At 41.5% G+C, this 16,826-nt stretch overlaps 1 protein-coding gene across 1 annotated transcript in view; it reads right to left on the minus strand.

Annotated features, from left to right (window-relative positions):
- Window positions 1-16,826, minus strand: part of RAB31 (RAB31, member RAS oncogene family) — a 127,577-nt gene that overhangs the window by 57,715 nt on the left and 53,036 nt on the right. Inside the window, exons 2-3 of the mRNA XM_004742704.3 lie at window positions 14,421-14,500; window positions 4,042-4,123 (exon numbers count right to left, since the gene is read on the minus strand). Of these exons, the coding sequence (XP_004742761.1) occupies window positions 4,042-4,123; window positions 14,421-14,500 (162 nt within the window). The remainder of the gene's footprint in view (window positions 1-4,041; window positions 4,124-14,420; window positions 14,501-16,826) is intronic.

Below are 16,826 nucleotides of genomic sequence, written 5' to 3' on the forward strand. Positions count from 1 at the left end.
ATGGCACTCTTGCTCCCACTCCACCCGTCTTGACAGCAAAAAACTGAATATACAAATCTCGAAAACGGTAAGCTCCTAAAAAACTGGATTCAACAATCGCTTGGTTAACTGAAAATGGTTGAATCTGAAAACACTTTTTTACAGAGGTGATTTATGGATTACTGTTTGCCATTGAAAGGATCACAGGATGTCCGCCATATATAGTTGAATGAAAAGCCTAATTAAGACAGCACATCAAGAATGAACACTCTCTTCTACGAGAGAGGGAGGAAGAGAGAGAGGGCTCCTTTTATATTTCCCGTACTCAGATGGAAGAGTGATTTTTCCAGACTATGAATTTGTGCCACAAATGTAGTCCAGAATTAATATCGTGTACGCTAGGCAGAAGTGTTTCACTAGTTCCACAAATAAACAAATACTGAGTAATTAACACATGCAAAGCACTGTACTGAACATTACCCCCCTTTGAGGACACAGCATCGATGTCTTCATCTTATCAAATCATAAATCCAAGGAGATTTTGTTTGTTTAAAAGTGTGGAGACTAAGAAGTACAGGAGCCAATTTCTACAAGGATATGGAGGGATAATGGAGCGCGCTGGACTCCAACAATTAATGAGACAGAACAAATAGCATAAGGCACACGCAGCAGCCGGGAAGGTATTTTTAGCTCCAACATTAGGCAACGTCATTACAAGCATGATTAAATCCAGCAACAAGCCACTAGCACGGCAGAGAAAATGCCATCACTGGAGAGATGCAAGACGGCATGGAGGGATAGCAGACAAGGACGGCCTGAGGATAACTAAACCAGGCCTTCGAGGGTTAGAGGGTTCGATGACCACAAAGGCTGTGCAGGCATTTCTCACACATTCTCCACAAATCAAAATTCTAAAAAGCATCCCCCTGAAGTTATCACCCAAAAGTCAGTCCCTCCTCCCTAAAGCACAAGTGTGCACTTGGCCTTCCACACATAACACTAATAATTACAAAAATAGATACTAGTAAGAATTTATATAACTCTGATACAGTAACATAATAAATAGTATATGATACAATATGTACAATATAATAACATATATAATACTAAGCTTTTAAAAATTACATACATTGCAACATAAGCACAGATGTCTATCATCTCCAACCGTCAAATTTCAGGAAAAGCAATTAAAATAATTAGAAATCTGGTCATACGGAAGATTTTCTATTGCTGTTTTGCTTTGAGATGGTCAGAGAGCAAGCTACAAACTATAGCAGTTACTTTAGAGGACCGAATTTCATCAAAAGCAGTCACCTACTTGAATTATATCAAAATAGGTAAAGACATGTCAAATACTCCGTTTAGCTTATACAGAAATCTCTCTTCAGGAACACCATTATTACCAAGTGAAAATGGCAGGTTATAAAGAACCCTGAACGCTTTGAGATGCCTGGATGGCTCAGTGGGTTAAGCCGCTGCCTTCGGCTCAGGTCATGATCCCACGGTCCCGGGATCGAGTCCTGTGTCCGGCTCCTTGTTCAGTGGGGAGCCTGCTTCTCTCTCTGCCTCTGCCTGCTTGCCTGCTTGTGTGCGCACGCTCTCGCTCTCTCCTGCTCTCTCTCTCTCTGACAAATAAATAAAATCTTAAAATGAAAAAAAGAACCCTGAGCGTTTTGATATGAAGTTACCAACACATGCAAAGTGTGAGAGCTGCAGAATGGTCACTAATGTCAATAGTGGAAACTAGACTTATTGCGGGGATCATTTCATAATGTATAAGAATATCAGATCACTACGATGTACACCTGAAGCTAGTATTTTAATGTCAATTATCCTTCAATGTAAAAACTAAGTTTAAAAAACAGTGGAGATATCTGGGTGGTGGGATTTTTGGATAATTTTACTCTTGGCTGCATGGCTCTTGTGTGATTTTTAAAGCAGAACAAAACTACAAAGCAAAGCTCAGGACCCAGACTGCTGGATCCAGATTTCAGCTTTCCACCTAATGGGCTGTGTGACCTTGAGCAAGTGATTTAACCTCTCTGTCCCTCTGTGACCTCACATATAAAGAGGGATAAAATAGTCCCCACTTCAGAGTGCTGCGAGAGGACTAAGGGTGTTTGTTAGTACATGGAAGGCATGCGAACAGTGCAAGGAATGCAGCTAGCCCTCGGGAAATACCCATCAATAGTAGAAGCATTAGTATGGCTAAGTCTTTTGGTAAAATTGACTGACATTCATTAAAAGTGGCTGCAAAAGCAGCTACTTCATGGCCAAAAGTAAAAATGGGAGCAAGAAAGCTTCTCTGCTTAAGTTTAAATTAATAACCAAAAAACCAAACCCCAAACCCCCAAACCCTAGCAGATCTACATACTACAAATATACACACAAAGTAGATAAAAAGGAAGCTATGTAAAGACGAGATCCCTGAGTAGATATTTTCTCCTAGCATCCATCCTTTCATTTCAGAGGTCAGCAGGCACAGCGGACTAACAGAGAGGTGCTCTAGGTAGCGACTTCGTGGGTGCAAATCTGTGCTCTCAACTTAGCAGTGAAATAGAAGACGTTCTAATGAGGTTAGCGTTTGTAGGCCAGAAGATTCGTCCTGATTAAGGAGAAAGACATCTTTAAAACTCTAGTAGCCTTAATCTACAAATGCTGGAGTTGGGAGTTATATAAAATTAAAGTTACAGAAACACACACTTGACTAGTTAGGAGCCGATAATGAAAAGGATGCTTTATCCCTGGGTTCTCTTGCTTTGAGGGATAGATAATCAAAAATGGAATTCAGTAGCATATTACAAGGTGGTAAGAGCTGTGGAGAAAAAGGAAGTGAGTGGAGCAAGGGTGGGAAAAGGGGAAGTATTGACCTTTGAATAGGATAGGTCGGTAGAGAAGGTGACACGTGAGTTTGAATCCGACAAGCTCAACCTAGTTTACTCCATAATTGTTAGCTCTGATGAAAGGTTTTGTTTTTTTTTTTTAAGAATTTATTTATTTATTTGACAGAGAGAGGGAGCGATCACAAATAGGCAAAGAGGCAAGCAGAGAGAGATGGGGAAGCAGGCTCCCTCCTGAGCAGAGAACCTAATGCGAGGCTCCATCCCAGGACCCTGAGATCATGACCTGAGCCAAAAGCAGAGGCTTAACCCACTGAGCCACCCAGGCACCCTTCTCTTATGAAAGTTTTGAGCAGGATGGAAGCTCCCGTGGAAGACAAGCTAGTGGTTATCCCTGTCACTTATCTGGACCACCCCTTTCAACTTTGATAATACACACTCCAGTGCTTACACTGTCCTATTATAGACAAACTGTGTTGGTAACCATTTCACTTTTTAAAATCTAAAAACACGAGCTTCTTAAATAATCTTCTCCATCAACATTTTTGGCAAATCAAAGGAATTAGGAATGAGACAAGTCATTGGATGTTTCTGGTAACCCAACGTCCATTGTCCCATTTTCCAGTAAAAGAACCCAGATTTTCCTTGGGTAACTAAGTCTACGGGACTTCCCACTGGTGTGGCTCAGATGGGGCTGATGGCAGCCCCTACCTCTAGGGGTAGTGTATACAAATAGGAGTGCCAAATCCCCCTTGAACACTACTACAGAGTGTCAGGTTCAGGAGTGGAACACGTGACCAAACCAGGCAATGAGACACGGGGCATAACTTGGAGAAAAGAGGAGCTGTTGTCTGTGGGACTCCTCAGGAGGCAGAATGCGGGCCTGGGGTCACAGATGGAGACATCCTTGCCACCCTTAGGGAAGAAAAGGATGTGAGTCTGCCTAAAAATGAAGCCAGTCTAGAAGGAAGCAAGCAGAGAAACAGGGACAGAGCAGGGTGCCTCTGACAATTCATTTGGAGGACTTGAACTTGGCCCTGACTCAAGAGGGCGACCCCATACATTTTTCACACAGTGGAAGAGCACACTTCCTTTTCTGATTAAATCACTGAAGCTGGGTTTCTCTCACTTGCAACCAAGTGTCTTGCCAAATACAAAAAAACCTTCCTTTGGAGACCGGGCTCAGTATTTTCCCTAGAAAGCCAACAACCCATACACTTACCCGTTCCTGCCCAGCAGTGTCCCAGATGAGGAACTTATGAAGCTCATTTCCACAAGGCACGGTTTTGGTCATAAAAGATGCCCTGAAAAAGAGAATCAACATCTCCACGTTACCAGGCGCCCCTAAAATCTTCACAAAGACTCCTGTTTCACCCAAGTTCCTCTTGCCTCAGCAAGACTCCCCAGGGTCCGTCCTGAGGGGGGGCCTCTAAGAGGAAAGAAGGGCTGCTAGAATCCCGTCACCCAAAAGAAAATATTCTTCATATTCTGTTAGTCCAAATGGAGGCTTAAGGAAGGAAATTGTTTTTAAAAAGCCAAGAATGCGGGGCGACTGTGTGACTCAGTGGGTTAAGCCTCTGCCTTTGGCTCAGGTCATGATCTCAGGATCCTGGGATAGAGCCCTGCATCAGGCTCTCTGCTCAGAAGGGAACCTGCTTCTCCCTCTCTCTCTGCCTGTCTCTCTACCTACTTGTGATCTTTGTCTGTCAAATAAATAACTAAAATCTTAAAAAAAAAAAAAACAAAACAAAAGAAAGAAAGCCAAGAATGCATTCAAAGCCCCGGGCTACCAAAAACACAGTCCTGAGAGAGTATGCTCAATAGTTCTCAGATAATATGCCCCAAATCTCAGGAAAGAAAATAAAACCTAAGATTAAAAAATGTATTATTACAACAGTGAAGAATGGACAGGGCAGCTAGTCTCTGAGCAACTCACAGTATGCAGGCTAGGCACCCAACACTAGTAGCAATACCATATCTCATCCCCACCCTGCTTTTATACATGCAGGGATAAAGGTTGGTGGTTCACCAAATATTTACATTTTCTCCCTTAAAAAAAAAAAAAAGGAAGGATTTGAAACCCTCAGCAGATAATGAAACACTTGATAGTTTCTTTTTTGCATATTTCCTGTTAACAAACCTTTTCTTTGCGTTCATGAAAGACATAAAGATACAGCACGTGGAAAGTTTATACCCTTGACTTTTTTTGTTTTCTGTGAGATAAAGCTTTCCATTCATGAAAATGTAGTGAGTCTCCCCAACAATGGGACAACCAGACAAGAGAAGACTCCTCACGTGATGGAATTAAGAAGCGGATACAACCCCTGAGCAGCATTCCGGCCAAAACCAGTTCACCTGAATGTAATCCTAAGAAACCAGTAAGGCAACTCCAGAATGTGGAGCATTCTACAAGACAACTGGCCCAAATGCTTCAAGTAAATCAACGTCATGAAAAGCAAACAAGACAAAAGGCAGGAAGATTGTTCTAGAATCTAAATTAAGAGAGAAGAAAGAGATAAAACAACCAAATGACCCTTGGCTGAATCTGGAATTAGGAGGGAAATAACTTTTAAAAGACATTTTGAAGACAACTAGAGAAATTTAAATTTAGATTTTATGTCAGATATTATCATTGAATCAGTATTAATTTTTCTAGGGGCGCATGGGTGGCTCAGTCAGTTAAGCATCTGACTCTTGCTTTTAGCTCAGGCCATGATCTCAGGGTCATGGGATCAAGCCCCTCATTGGGCTCCACGCTCAGCATGGTCTGCTTGTCCCTTTTCCTCTGCTCCTCCCCTACCCTTTCTCTCCTCTCTCTCTCTTTCAAATAAATAAATAAAAACATTTTTTAAAAAATTAATTTTTGGGGTGCCTGGGTGGCTCAGTGGGTTAAAGCCTCTGCCTTCAGCTCAGGTCCTGATCCCAAGGTCCTGGGACAGAGTCCTGCATCAGGCTCTCTGCTCAGCAGGGACCCTGCTTCCCTTCCTCTCTCTCTGCCTGCCTCTCTGCCTATTTGTGATCTCTCTCTGTCAAATAAATAAATAAAATCTTTAAAAAAAATTAATTTTCTGTGTGTGATAATGGTATCCTCATTATGTTATTCTCAGGAGAGGCAAAGTAGAGTTTTTAGGGGTAAGGTGTCAGGCTGTCTCCCCTGCTTCCTATGGCCCAGCAGACCCACCCAGTGGACCCAGCCCACTGTCCAGCCCTACGTCACTCAGCACTCACCCCAATAATGTCTCCTCAACTTTTCCTACTTTTCCTCAACACTAAGAGGCAAACTACACAAGTCCCAAGTAGAAAAGCATATGTTCCTGCAATTCTCACACACTCCTCAAAACATACACAAAGCCAAAAGTTAACAGTTTTATTTATCAAATGACGATTGTACTAAATGGAAATTCGAAGTATTTTTCTAAGTGATACGACCCAATATTATCAAAACCACAACTGTCCCATGATGCTTTATTTCTTTTAAAGTGCTTAAAATATACACAGGCTACTGATAAGAGTAAATATATTCCAAAAATGGAAATGTCTTTATTATTTTTCTCATTACAAAAGCAATAGACGGACATACCAAAAAAGAAAGTCAAAAAATGAAAGCACAGGAGAAATAGAAATTAATCATCACGTCACCACTGAGTCACAATCACTGTTGGTGTATGTCCTTCTGAATTATTTTTATATAATGATTACACCCATAATTGCTCATAGTCTGCATACACTTTGTTTTCCCTCCACTCGATGTTATCATGGACATCTTTCCATTTACATAACTATAGATCAACATCTTCATCCAAAATGAATAAATATATTACACCATGTTATGGCTTTACTACCCCACTGATGGATATTTTGGTCACCTATTTTCCACTGTTATGACAATGATTAAATGGATATCTTTGTACTTATATCTTTGTGTCCTTGTGCAACTATTTCCTTAGAAACATACATGCCACACTGGGTGGGACCAGCCTATATGCCAATGATGACAATGTTGGAGATGCCCTTCTCCCCAGTCAATCCTGATCTTTCAAATCTTTTCCAGTAGGATAAGGAGAAATGATACATCATTCCCATTTTTATTGTGCTTCTTACAACTTTGAACATCATTTTAGTGTTTACTGTTCACTTACATTTTTCTTTAGTAAATATTTAGCTCATGACCTTTGCCTACTTTTTCGCTGGGGTGGCTCCTCCTTTTCTTCTTCACTTCTTGAGTATTTTACACTAACATTTGTAATAGTAGGTTTTAAATAATATTTTTTCTGGTTTAACCTTTGGCCTTTAACTTTATTTAGAGAATTTTTCCATAAATACCTTGGGTTTTGTTTTTACTTTGATGTAAGCCAGATTTTCATTTGTTCTTCAATAAACTCTAGGCACTGGGATAAATAATACACCAACCGGGCCCTTAAAAAGTTCTCAGGCTTAGAAAACCAAGTTCATGCTTTTAAAAATCTTGGAACCAGAGATTTTTAGAGATGGAAAAAACATGCAATACCCAGGCCAACCTCTTCAGTCTACAGATCAGGGAATAAAATCCGAGTCGTGAGAGACTGCCTTGCCCATGGTCAAAGAGTCTACCAGCACAGTCAGGAACAAAACACAGAGGCCTGCCCTCTTTTCCAGAAGGGTAGAATGAGCGGTTAGATAGCCCCTCAGTTTCCCCATCTGAGAAACAGAGCCAATATCTACTTTGCATATCTGGGGGATATGAGGGAATGACATCTGCAAAATCCCTGCTTGACACACAGTAAGCCTTCGAGGAACAGCTTTGTTATAGCTGTCATGCTGATCTCACACACACACACACACACACACACACACACACACTCATGTACACACCCTTCTCTATTCCTCATTTCCTGCCACTAAAAAAAGACTACTGATATTTGAAATGATGACTGACAATCCTTGTTCTTTTGGTTGGTTGGGTTGTTGGTTTTTGGTTTTTTTTTTTTTTTCTTTTAACAGCTTTGCTCACATTCCATCTTAAAAAGCTCAAGCATCTTTTCTTCTCGTTAGATTATCTTCCAGACTGGTCGTGGGAAGGAGCCTTGGCAATGCTGAATGGACTTCATTATCTGTGGGAACCAAAATCTGGCAGAGAAGTAACACAATTACCTTGTGAAAGTCGAAACAGAAAGGGAGACACACACATCCACACACACACATACATCCACACACATATATGTTCAAGATGTCAACACAATCTGCTTGAACAGCAAAGCCAAGATTTTTCATTGTGAGTCACAGAAGATGATAAGAATGAACTCTTTCGATGCTGAAACAATGACATTTTACGGCCTTTCCCCAGTGGTAGTTTGATCACAGTGGGAAGACAAGGGTAGACTTCGAAAGTGGACTCACTTGGTCGGAGTCATCAGTTCACTGCTCACACGCTAAGTGTGCCTCAACGAGTCACCCGGCTGCCCTGATTCTTGAGGCCAGCAGCGTTAAGAGTGAGAAAGGCCCTGGGCCAGGGGCCTGAACTCAAATGTCTCCAGGACCAGGCAGCAACCATACAAATGAACCAAGGGGACTAGGTGTAAAATTAATACTGATAAAAATAATAGTAACAGTAAACAGCAGAAGCGCTGTGGAAAGGAGAGTCCGCCCACCCACACAGCACCCAAGGCTCAGGGACAGTGGTTTCTGCCACATGGGCATGGGTACCCGGTACACCAAGGCTACTGATTTTTTAAAATAAGCCAGAAATGCAGTTTATTATGCAAAAATCTCCTAATTCTTCATTAGTGACTTAAAAATGTTAAAGCACTGGGCAGGCTAAACAAAACACAGGGCTAAGCCAGAGTCCCAGCGCACCAAACCCAGCAGCTAGACCATGAGCACAGCGGTCTGTGTATAACACCGTCCAAGAAAGGCATTTGTTCCTGCTAGCTTTAGTTTTCCAAAGCTGGGGTGTGGGAACACTTTTTTCAAAATCATAAGAGAACGTAAATTTTGAGTGGGTTTTTTAATTGGGCAATAGAACTATGTCAGGAAAGGACAACAGATAAGAATGGTAGAGCCCATCTCAACCTTGACTCCAGAAGAAAAGCGAGGAATGTAGATAGAAAGCAAAACAGCCCAGAATTTACAATCACTTAATATTATGTTTATGAAGAAATCTTAAGGTATGAGAAAATGCTTCAGTTTGAAGTTTAGCAGAAAACAGCAATTCAAAATCATATATACAAAAATGTTTTAAGAGGGACACCTGGGTGGCTCAGTGGGTTAAGCCGCTGCCTTCGGCTCAGGTCATGATCCCAGAGTCCTGGGATCGAGTCCCACATCAGGCTCCTTGCTCAGCGGGGAGTCGGCTTCTTCCTCTGCCTCTGCCTGCCTCTCTGACTGCTTGTGCTCGCTCTCTCTCTCTCTGAGACAAATAAATAAATAAAATATTAAAAAAAAAAAAAGATGTAAAAAAAAAAATGTTTTAAGACCTAAGCTGGTAAGTGTACAGGAAAATAAGGACAACCTTTCTGAAAATAAATTTGGGAATATCTAGCAAGACCCTTAAGAGTGTTCATATTCTTTGACCGAATTATTCCCACTGCTATGAATTTAACTTAATGAAATAATCAAAGGTATCTGCAAATATTTATACCCCAGGATATACATCATACATTATTTTACAAGTTGGGTGCCTGGGTGGCTCAGTGGGTTAAGCCTCTGCCTTTGGCTCAGGTCATGATCCCAGGGTCCTGGGATCGAGCCCCGCATCGGGCTCTCTGCTCGGTGGGGAACCTGCTTCCCCCCTCTCTCTGCCTGCCTCTCTGCCTACTTGTGATCTCTGTCTGTCGAATAAATAAATAAAATCTAAAAAAAAAATGTTTAAAAAAATGATAACCTCAATGCCTTAAATGGAAAATACAATCATTAAAAATCATTTTTTTAAAGTTTTTATGTATTTATTTATTTGAGAGAGAGAGATGTTGAGGAGAGAGAGAGGGCAGGGAGGAGCAGAGGGGGAGAGACAAGCAGCTCCATGCTGAAAGCAGAGGCTAACTCAGGGCTCGATCCCATGGCCCTGAGATCATGACCTGAGCTGAAACCAAGAGTCAGACGCTTAACTGACTGAGCCACCCAGGTGCCCCCCCAAATCACTGCTTTTTTATACAATGATGTATGTCGATTATTTCTCCATAAAACTGGGGAAACTTGTTTTTAAAGACCATTTAGTGGGACTCCTGGGTGGCTCAGTTGGTTAAGCAGCTGCCTTTGGCTCAGGTCGTGATCCCAGCGTCCTGGGATCGAGTCCCGCATAGGGCTCCTTGCTCCGTAGGGAGCCTGCCTCTCCCTCTGACTCTGCCTGCCACTCTGTCTGCCTGTGCTTGCTCTCTCTCTCTGACAAATAAATAAATAAAATCTTAAAAAAAAAAAAAAAAGACCATTTAGTAAAGTGGAATTCATAATACAATGTTAAATTACTAAAGATTTTATATACATCTAGCAAAAACACTAAAAGAACATGTATTAGATATTTATGGTAGCTACTCCAGAAGGCAAATTATGGGTTAGATTTTTTTTCAAGATTTTGTTTATTTATTTGAGAGATAGAGAGAGAGCAAGAAATAGAACACACACCAAAAAAAAAAAAAAAAAAAAAAAAAAGAGAGAGAGAGAGAGAGAGAGAGATAGAACACAAGCAGGAGAGAGAAGGAGAAGCAGGCTCCCCAACACAGAGCTCCATCCCAGCACCCAGGATCTTGATCTGAGCCCAATGTAAACATTTAACCAACTGAACCACCCAGGTGCCCCAGATTCTGGGTGGTTTTTATATTTTCTTCACAGTTTTCTTCATTTTCAATTTTTTAGGAATATATAATAAGAGAAAATAGTATTTCCATCGTGTTTCTAAAGATTACATGGTATTATAGGAAAATGTTCTCAATATATTAAGAAGAAAAGATAAAAAATGGTATGTGCACTATTGATGAAATCCCAGAACCTAAGTCAGGTTCGGTGGGGTGAGGAGGTTCGGAGCCGACGACTAAAGAAGGAATTCTTAAGACGTCGTTGGTGCAAAATGGTGGTTTATTAAAGCACGGGGACAGGACCCGTGGGCAGGCAGAGATGCGGCCGCCCCCGGTTGTTAGGAGTGGTTGGTTATATACACAGGAGTTGGGTAGGTGAGGACAAAGGGGTATTGGGGCAAAGAATACTATCAAGTAAAGACAATTGAGAGTCTCCTGGTGGAATGTTACATTCCTGCTATCAAGCATCCCTGTTAATGAGATTTAGGTTTGAAGACAATTGGGAGTCTGGTGGAATGTTACATTCCTGCTATCAAGCATCCTTGTTAATGAGATTTAGGTTTAGAAGAAATTTAACTTTATTTACTTTTCCTTCTACCTCCACCTCCTTCGGTTTTTATGGAGGGGAGGGTGACATTAGGCTTGAGGAACTGAGTTCTGTGTCTTTGGAAATTGGGCTATTGATAAGGTAACTTCTTTGTTGTAATCTCAAGGACATTTGCAAACCAAGGGAGACTCCTGTCTTGTAGGATTGTGATCTCAGCAAGTTAACTATTTATCATTTTATGGCAGTCAGGGGTGCCTGAGGAATGCTACACATATGGAGGGGAGCGGATGGAAGGGGGGGTGCAAGGCGCCAGCTCTTGCTTTGTCCTCAGCCAGCCTCCTGCTCCCTCATCACTATGATTCCAATTTTTATAAATTCTGTAGTTTTTTTTAGAATGAACATGAAATTTATAATCAGAAAAATTAGACTTTAATCTTGACTCTGTCAAAGAACTATATAGACAGCATGTAAGTGTTCCATTTATTTTGTCTTCTAAGAAATTTGTATTTATGAAAGAAAAATAAGGCAGAAGATGGAGAATGCATGTTGTGCCATGTCAGGTAGTATGTTATATCATTTTTGGTTTTAGAAATTATGTATTTGTTCATCTGCATAGACACAGAAAACACTTATAAGAAGTATGTTAAATGTACACTTTAGACTAAATATTGGTAATATAAATTGAAGAAAATGGGATCAGAGAGCTAGTGAAATTCTCTGATTTCAAGTTTTATTTTACATTTCTATGTATGATCTGAATTTTTCATAATAAGCCTTATGAGGAATGAATACATAATGTTTTAATTAATAGACTTTTTTAATGAAGTATTGGGTTTACAGAAAAAGTAAGGGTAAAGTACAGAGAGTTTCCATATAATACATAATTTTTTTAAAAACCCGAAATTTGTTACACAAAGCAGAGTCAACAGAGTTTGACTTGTGTCCAAAATGGATACCAGTGGTCCATACCAATCTCCATTAGAATGTTGCCCCTCCCACCATGAGGGGGGATTTACTTCTCCTCCCTTGAATCTGAGCTGGCATTATGACTTGCTTCACCCAAGATACTGTGACCCAAATGATCTACCATTTATAAGCACAACGATGCTTACACCTATATGTAAAAGTCATGCATGGCGCTTACTTAAATCTTTGGTAAGAACATGCATTGCCTTTTTATTTAGAAAAATCATTACAAAAAGAAAACAGATTTGTTATTAAAAATAAATATTTTTAAGTCTAGAAAGGAGATGAGAGTCTCCACCATTTTTAAAAACCACTCTTCAGCTCTTCAGACTTAATCACTCTTAGAGGTTCCACTTTTACTAAACACACAGAAGGGAAAATTAAGGAAAATACAAGGACATCACAGAGAAGAGTGAAAAGAACTTCATCTATAAAACTGTTTTGGAGGGCCTGGGTGGCTCCTTCAGTTAAGGGTCTGCCTTCAGCTCAGGTCATGATCTCAGGATCCTGAGATCAAGGCCCACCTTGGGCTCCCTGATAAGCAGGGAGCCTGCTTCTCCCTCTCCCTCTGTCCCTTCCCCCTCCAACCCTCCACACCCAGCTCTCTAGCTTTACTCTCTCTCCCAAATAAACAAACAAAATCTTTAAAAGTAAGTAAGTAAGTAAGTAAATAAATAAATAAATAATAAATCTTTTCCTGAGGGGGAGCCTCAGGGCTCAGTTGGTTCAGTGCCCAACTCTTGATTTTCACTTACGGGGAGTATACTTTAAGATTCTCTCCCTCTACCCCTCCCCATGCTCAAGTTTTTTTTTTAAAAAAGATCTTTTAAAAAACAATGTCAGCGCCTGGGTGGCTCAGTTGGTTAAGCAATTGCCTTTGGCTCGGTCATGATCCTGGAGTCCTAGGATCGAGTCCCACATCTGGCTCCTGACCCTTTCCCCTCTCATGCTCTCTCTCATTCTCTCTCAGATGAATAAATAAAATCTTAAAATTAAAAAAAAAAAAATGCCCCCAATCCATGGAAGTGCCTATTGAGAGCCAACATCCACGGTTCTCTCTTATTGTGCATACCTTGCAAGCAGAGACACAGTCTTTCTCCCAGACTGTGTTTTCAAGAATATTTGCATAGCAAATAGTCTTGGAAGAGAAAAACAAGGTCTCACTCTAGAGGGAAGCACAGACTTGCATACTTCCCATTATAAAAGATTTGGGTTCCCTAAACTCGGGGGTCCTCTCTCAGAACCCAACTCACTGCATATAGCATTTCGTCTGATTGTCTTCACATAACCTGACAGGAAATTAGTGTTCCAAGAACCAATAAAAAATGAGAACACTGCGAATTACTACTGCTTCCCCTGTGTCTGATCCAGGAATCGTGTGTCCTCTGCGGACATCTGTGCAGGCTTGTTAGCTTGACATCATGGGTCTTGGTGCATATTTTCACAAACATGTTTCTTAAGCCATTTTAAATGTAGTGGATTTTCTCACCTACCTCACTCCAACTACTGACCTATCAACTAACTGCTGGAGCATCTACTTTTACCCTGCTATGAATCTTCTCCGGTTATAAGTGACAGAGACAATCACCCCTGTTCTCATCAATCCTACAGTGTTCCAAAAACACAGACACACATTCTTTCCCTTCTGAAGGAGACAAAACATTTGCCCTCTGCAAAGAGCATGATATCTTCAGGGAGAAAATTTAGTGCGGCCAATTTCAAAGAGAGTGAGAAAGAAAGCACGTACAAAATGGTACAGCAAAGCACATCTGGCAAAAGCATCTGTAGAAAGGGGAAAATGGAATAGGAAAACGCTCCTATATTCTAAGGTTGGGGGTCTCAGATGTAAACAATCTATCTCCCCTCCCCAAGCCTAAGAATGGAAATGCTAAACTTGATTAATCCAGAAAGGAAAATCCATCTGCCCCCCAGACTATGGACAACTGTGCTGTGTGAGTGGACTGTGTTTCCAGGCTTACTGGCAGGCAACTCAAAGCGGGACCTTCGGGGATTTGTCCTGTGTTATCTTCCATCTGGAAATAAAGCTGACGTGATTTGCAGAGTAATGCTCTTGGAGATCAAGGAGATGGTCTTAGGCTGAAGCCCAAGAGGACAGTCAGCTAGGAAAAAAGAATTATTGGCAGGGACAGTAAGCCCAGACATCCTGCCTAGAAGTCACTGCATTTCTGTCAAAGTCTTTACAGTTGGGATTGATTCTTGCAAGCTGGGGTGAAGACTGCTTGAAGGTGCAGGCAACAAAGTGACCTCTCTGAGTGCTTTGGAAGGTAGAAAGGTGACAAAGAAGAAGATACCTGAACTTACCCAATGGTCGGGCTGATGTTGTGGTCAAAATGATCCTGAACAAATCGGCACACGATGCTGGATTTCCCAACCCCGGTATCCTGGAAAAGAATAAGGACACAGCCATGAAGACCAAGGGTATCAGTTCTGACCTAGTATAAATGTAGAACCAGAGGACAGGAGAGGTTATTTCTCATTGGTGGGAGTAGGAGAAGAGGATATTTTCTTCTATCTCTCACCAGTATTTTCTAAAAGGAAATTGTTTTTGCTTTTGTAGAAAGAAAGAAGTATGGAAAAAATAAGCTTTAGAAACATGGCCCACATCTATACAATAATTAACCTAGAATTCACATGTTCACAATATATGTATCTCCAAAAATTTGAAAAAAATTTTTAAAAGGGTCTAGAGGAGAAATATGGTAAGGCATGGCATTGCTTTGGTAGAGATAGACCTGGTTTTGTGCAAAACCATAGCTCCCCAAAACTACATAATCTATTTTTGTAGGTATCACCCTGTAAGACATATGAGTTCTAATTTCTGCATTTCTAACATTTGTTCTTCAGAATCTAACGGGAGCATGGTAAACTCCAGGTCTGCGTATATAGAAAGGTCTCATCTCAATGCTCTCTCTTTTAAATAATTCTTTAAAGCTGATTAGGACAGAGGTCCATTATACGTCGGAAATCGAATACATGCATTTTTATCCACTCCCTCCAATCATCTTTGTCAAATGGCTTAAGGAACAAAAGACACAAATTCACAAGGTCAGACATTTAGGAGACGAGACACCAGACAAGTGATGTCAATGAAAAGCATGTGGTCTAGTGGTCACTGAGAAAGAAGAAGTTGGAAACTTATGGGCCACCAGGGAGGAGAGCCACTGAGAAAGAAGACAAGTCGTGTCACAGAATCTACCCTGAACATATTAAGAATTGGAAGACAAGGCTGAAAGCAGCAGTAACAGTTGAAATTCTGCACAAAAACACACCCTTGGTGTTCCTGGCCACAAAACCAGAGGACGGACTCTCCTGCCTTCCAGGAGGAGGTGGAAGCTGAGCCTCCAGGAAACCTGTATCAGACAGGGCCAGGCTTGGGGCCTTGAGATGCTGCTCAGGGAACCCCATGTGACCCCATTGCCCCATGTGAAGCCAGGCAGAAGGAGTGGGGAGTCCCCTCTGGGTAGAGGGGAAATCCTGCAGATTCTGATATGTGGAGTCCCCCAACAAAAAGCCATCGTGCACCAGTCTACAAGCCCCAGTGCTAACAGACCTTTCAGGACACATTTTAATCTATCAAAAATACACGCTCAGCTAAGAAATGCCACATGTTTATACCCACACACACACAAGAGCAGGATGCTATTTTAGAAGACTATTCAGAGAATAAGATTGACCTTAGAAATTAAAAATATGATGGTAGAAATGGAAATTTCAAAGGAAGAGCTGTAAGATAAAGTCAGGAGACTTCCCAGGAAGTAGAAGCTACTAGAACAAAGCAGCTGGTCTCAGTTGCCAGTCACTGCTCTTCCAAGAGGGGCGGTTGGGCAAGGAGGCATACGATTCACAGACAATTGAGACACAGAGACGTCCTCCTATACATATGTTTATCAGAAGGGATCAGGGTGATGTTCTGAGATCTATATGTAAACGGGAAACAAGACATAGTTAGCCCAAGAAGAAAATAGTAGTGATGTGGTTATCTTCTTTTAAAGGTGTCTGAAAGCCTAAAGGTCAAGGAAGAAATGTTGAAGAAGAGAGATGTGCTTTTCTTTACACTGAAATACAAAATTAGACTTGAAATACCAACTGGAAATCGGAATTATTTTTACTCCTTCCCGTCTCCTGTGCTTAGAGGACAGTTCCCACAAACATGAAGCAAGAGGGGCCCTGGCTGGTGACATTCGTCAGAACGTCACTCTCCAGAAGGTCTCCTATCCCAGGGCAAGTGGCCTTCACTGGTTGTGAGCCATAATGAAACAAAAGCACCAAAGACCATTTATCTGCAGAGCGCACATCGATGTGAGGAGTACAAGGAGATGGCGACAGAATTAAAACACCAGCTCTCGGATTCCAGATCAATATGCGGCTGTTATTTCCTAGCCGAACCTTCAGGATGGATTCCGGCTAATGTGCCTCACATTTCCCCCCAACCCCACAAGTTGGTTCTTCTAATCTCAGTTGCTTTGAACTCCCTCTGCCCCATGGCCCCACGGATAGGTGGCTCTTGTCACCCTCTAGTCCACGCAACCCCCAGAGACCCTGAAACCACAGGACGGCGCTGCCCTACTCTTGAAGAGAAAGAAAACACGCTCTTCTTGCAACGAGAGCTGCTCTCTGCAAACGGTTCCAGTGCGCAGGGCGGGGACCCATTTGTACTTTTATACATTTTTATGTCACTGAGCTCATAGCGTGCAACTCCTCCCACAG

The sequence above is a fragment of the Mustela putorius genome, unplaced genomic scaffold (assembly GCF_011764305.1).
Source record: "Mustela putorius furo isolate JIRA1106 unplaced genomic scaffold, ASM1176430v1.1 tig00003858_pilon_pilon_pilon, whole genome shotgun sequence".
Lineage (NCBI taxonomy): Eukaryota > Metazoa > Chordata > Mammalia > Carnivora > Mustelidae > Mustela > Mustela putorius.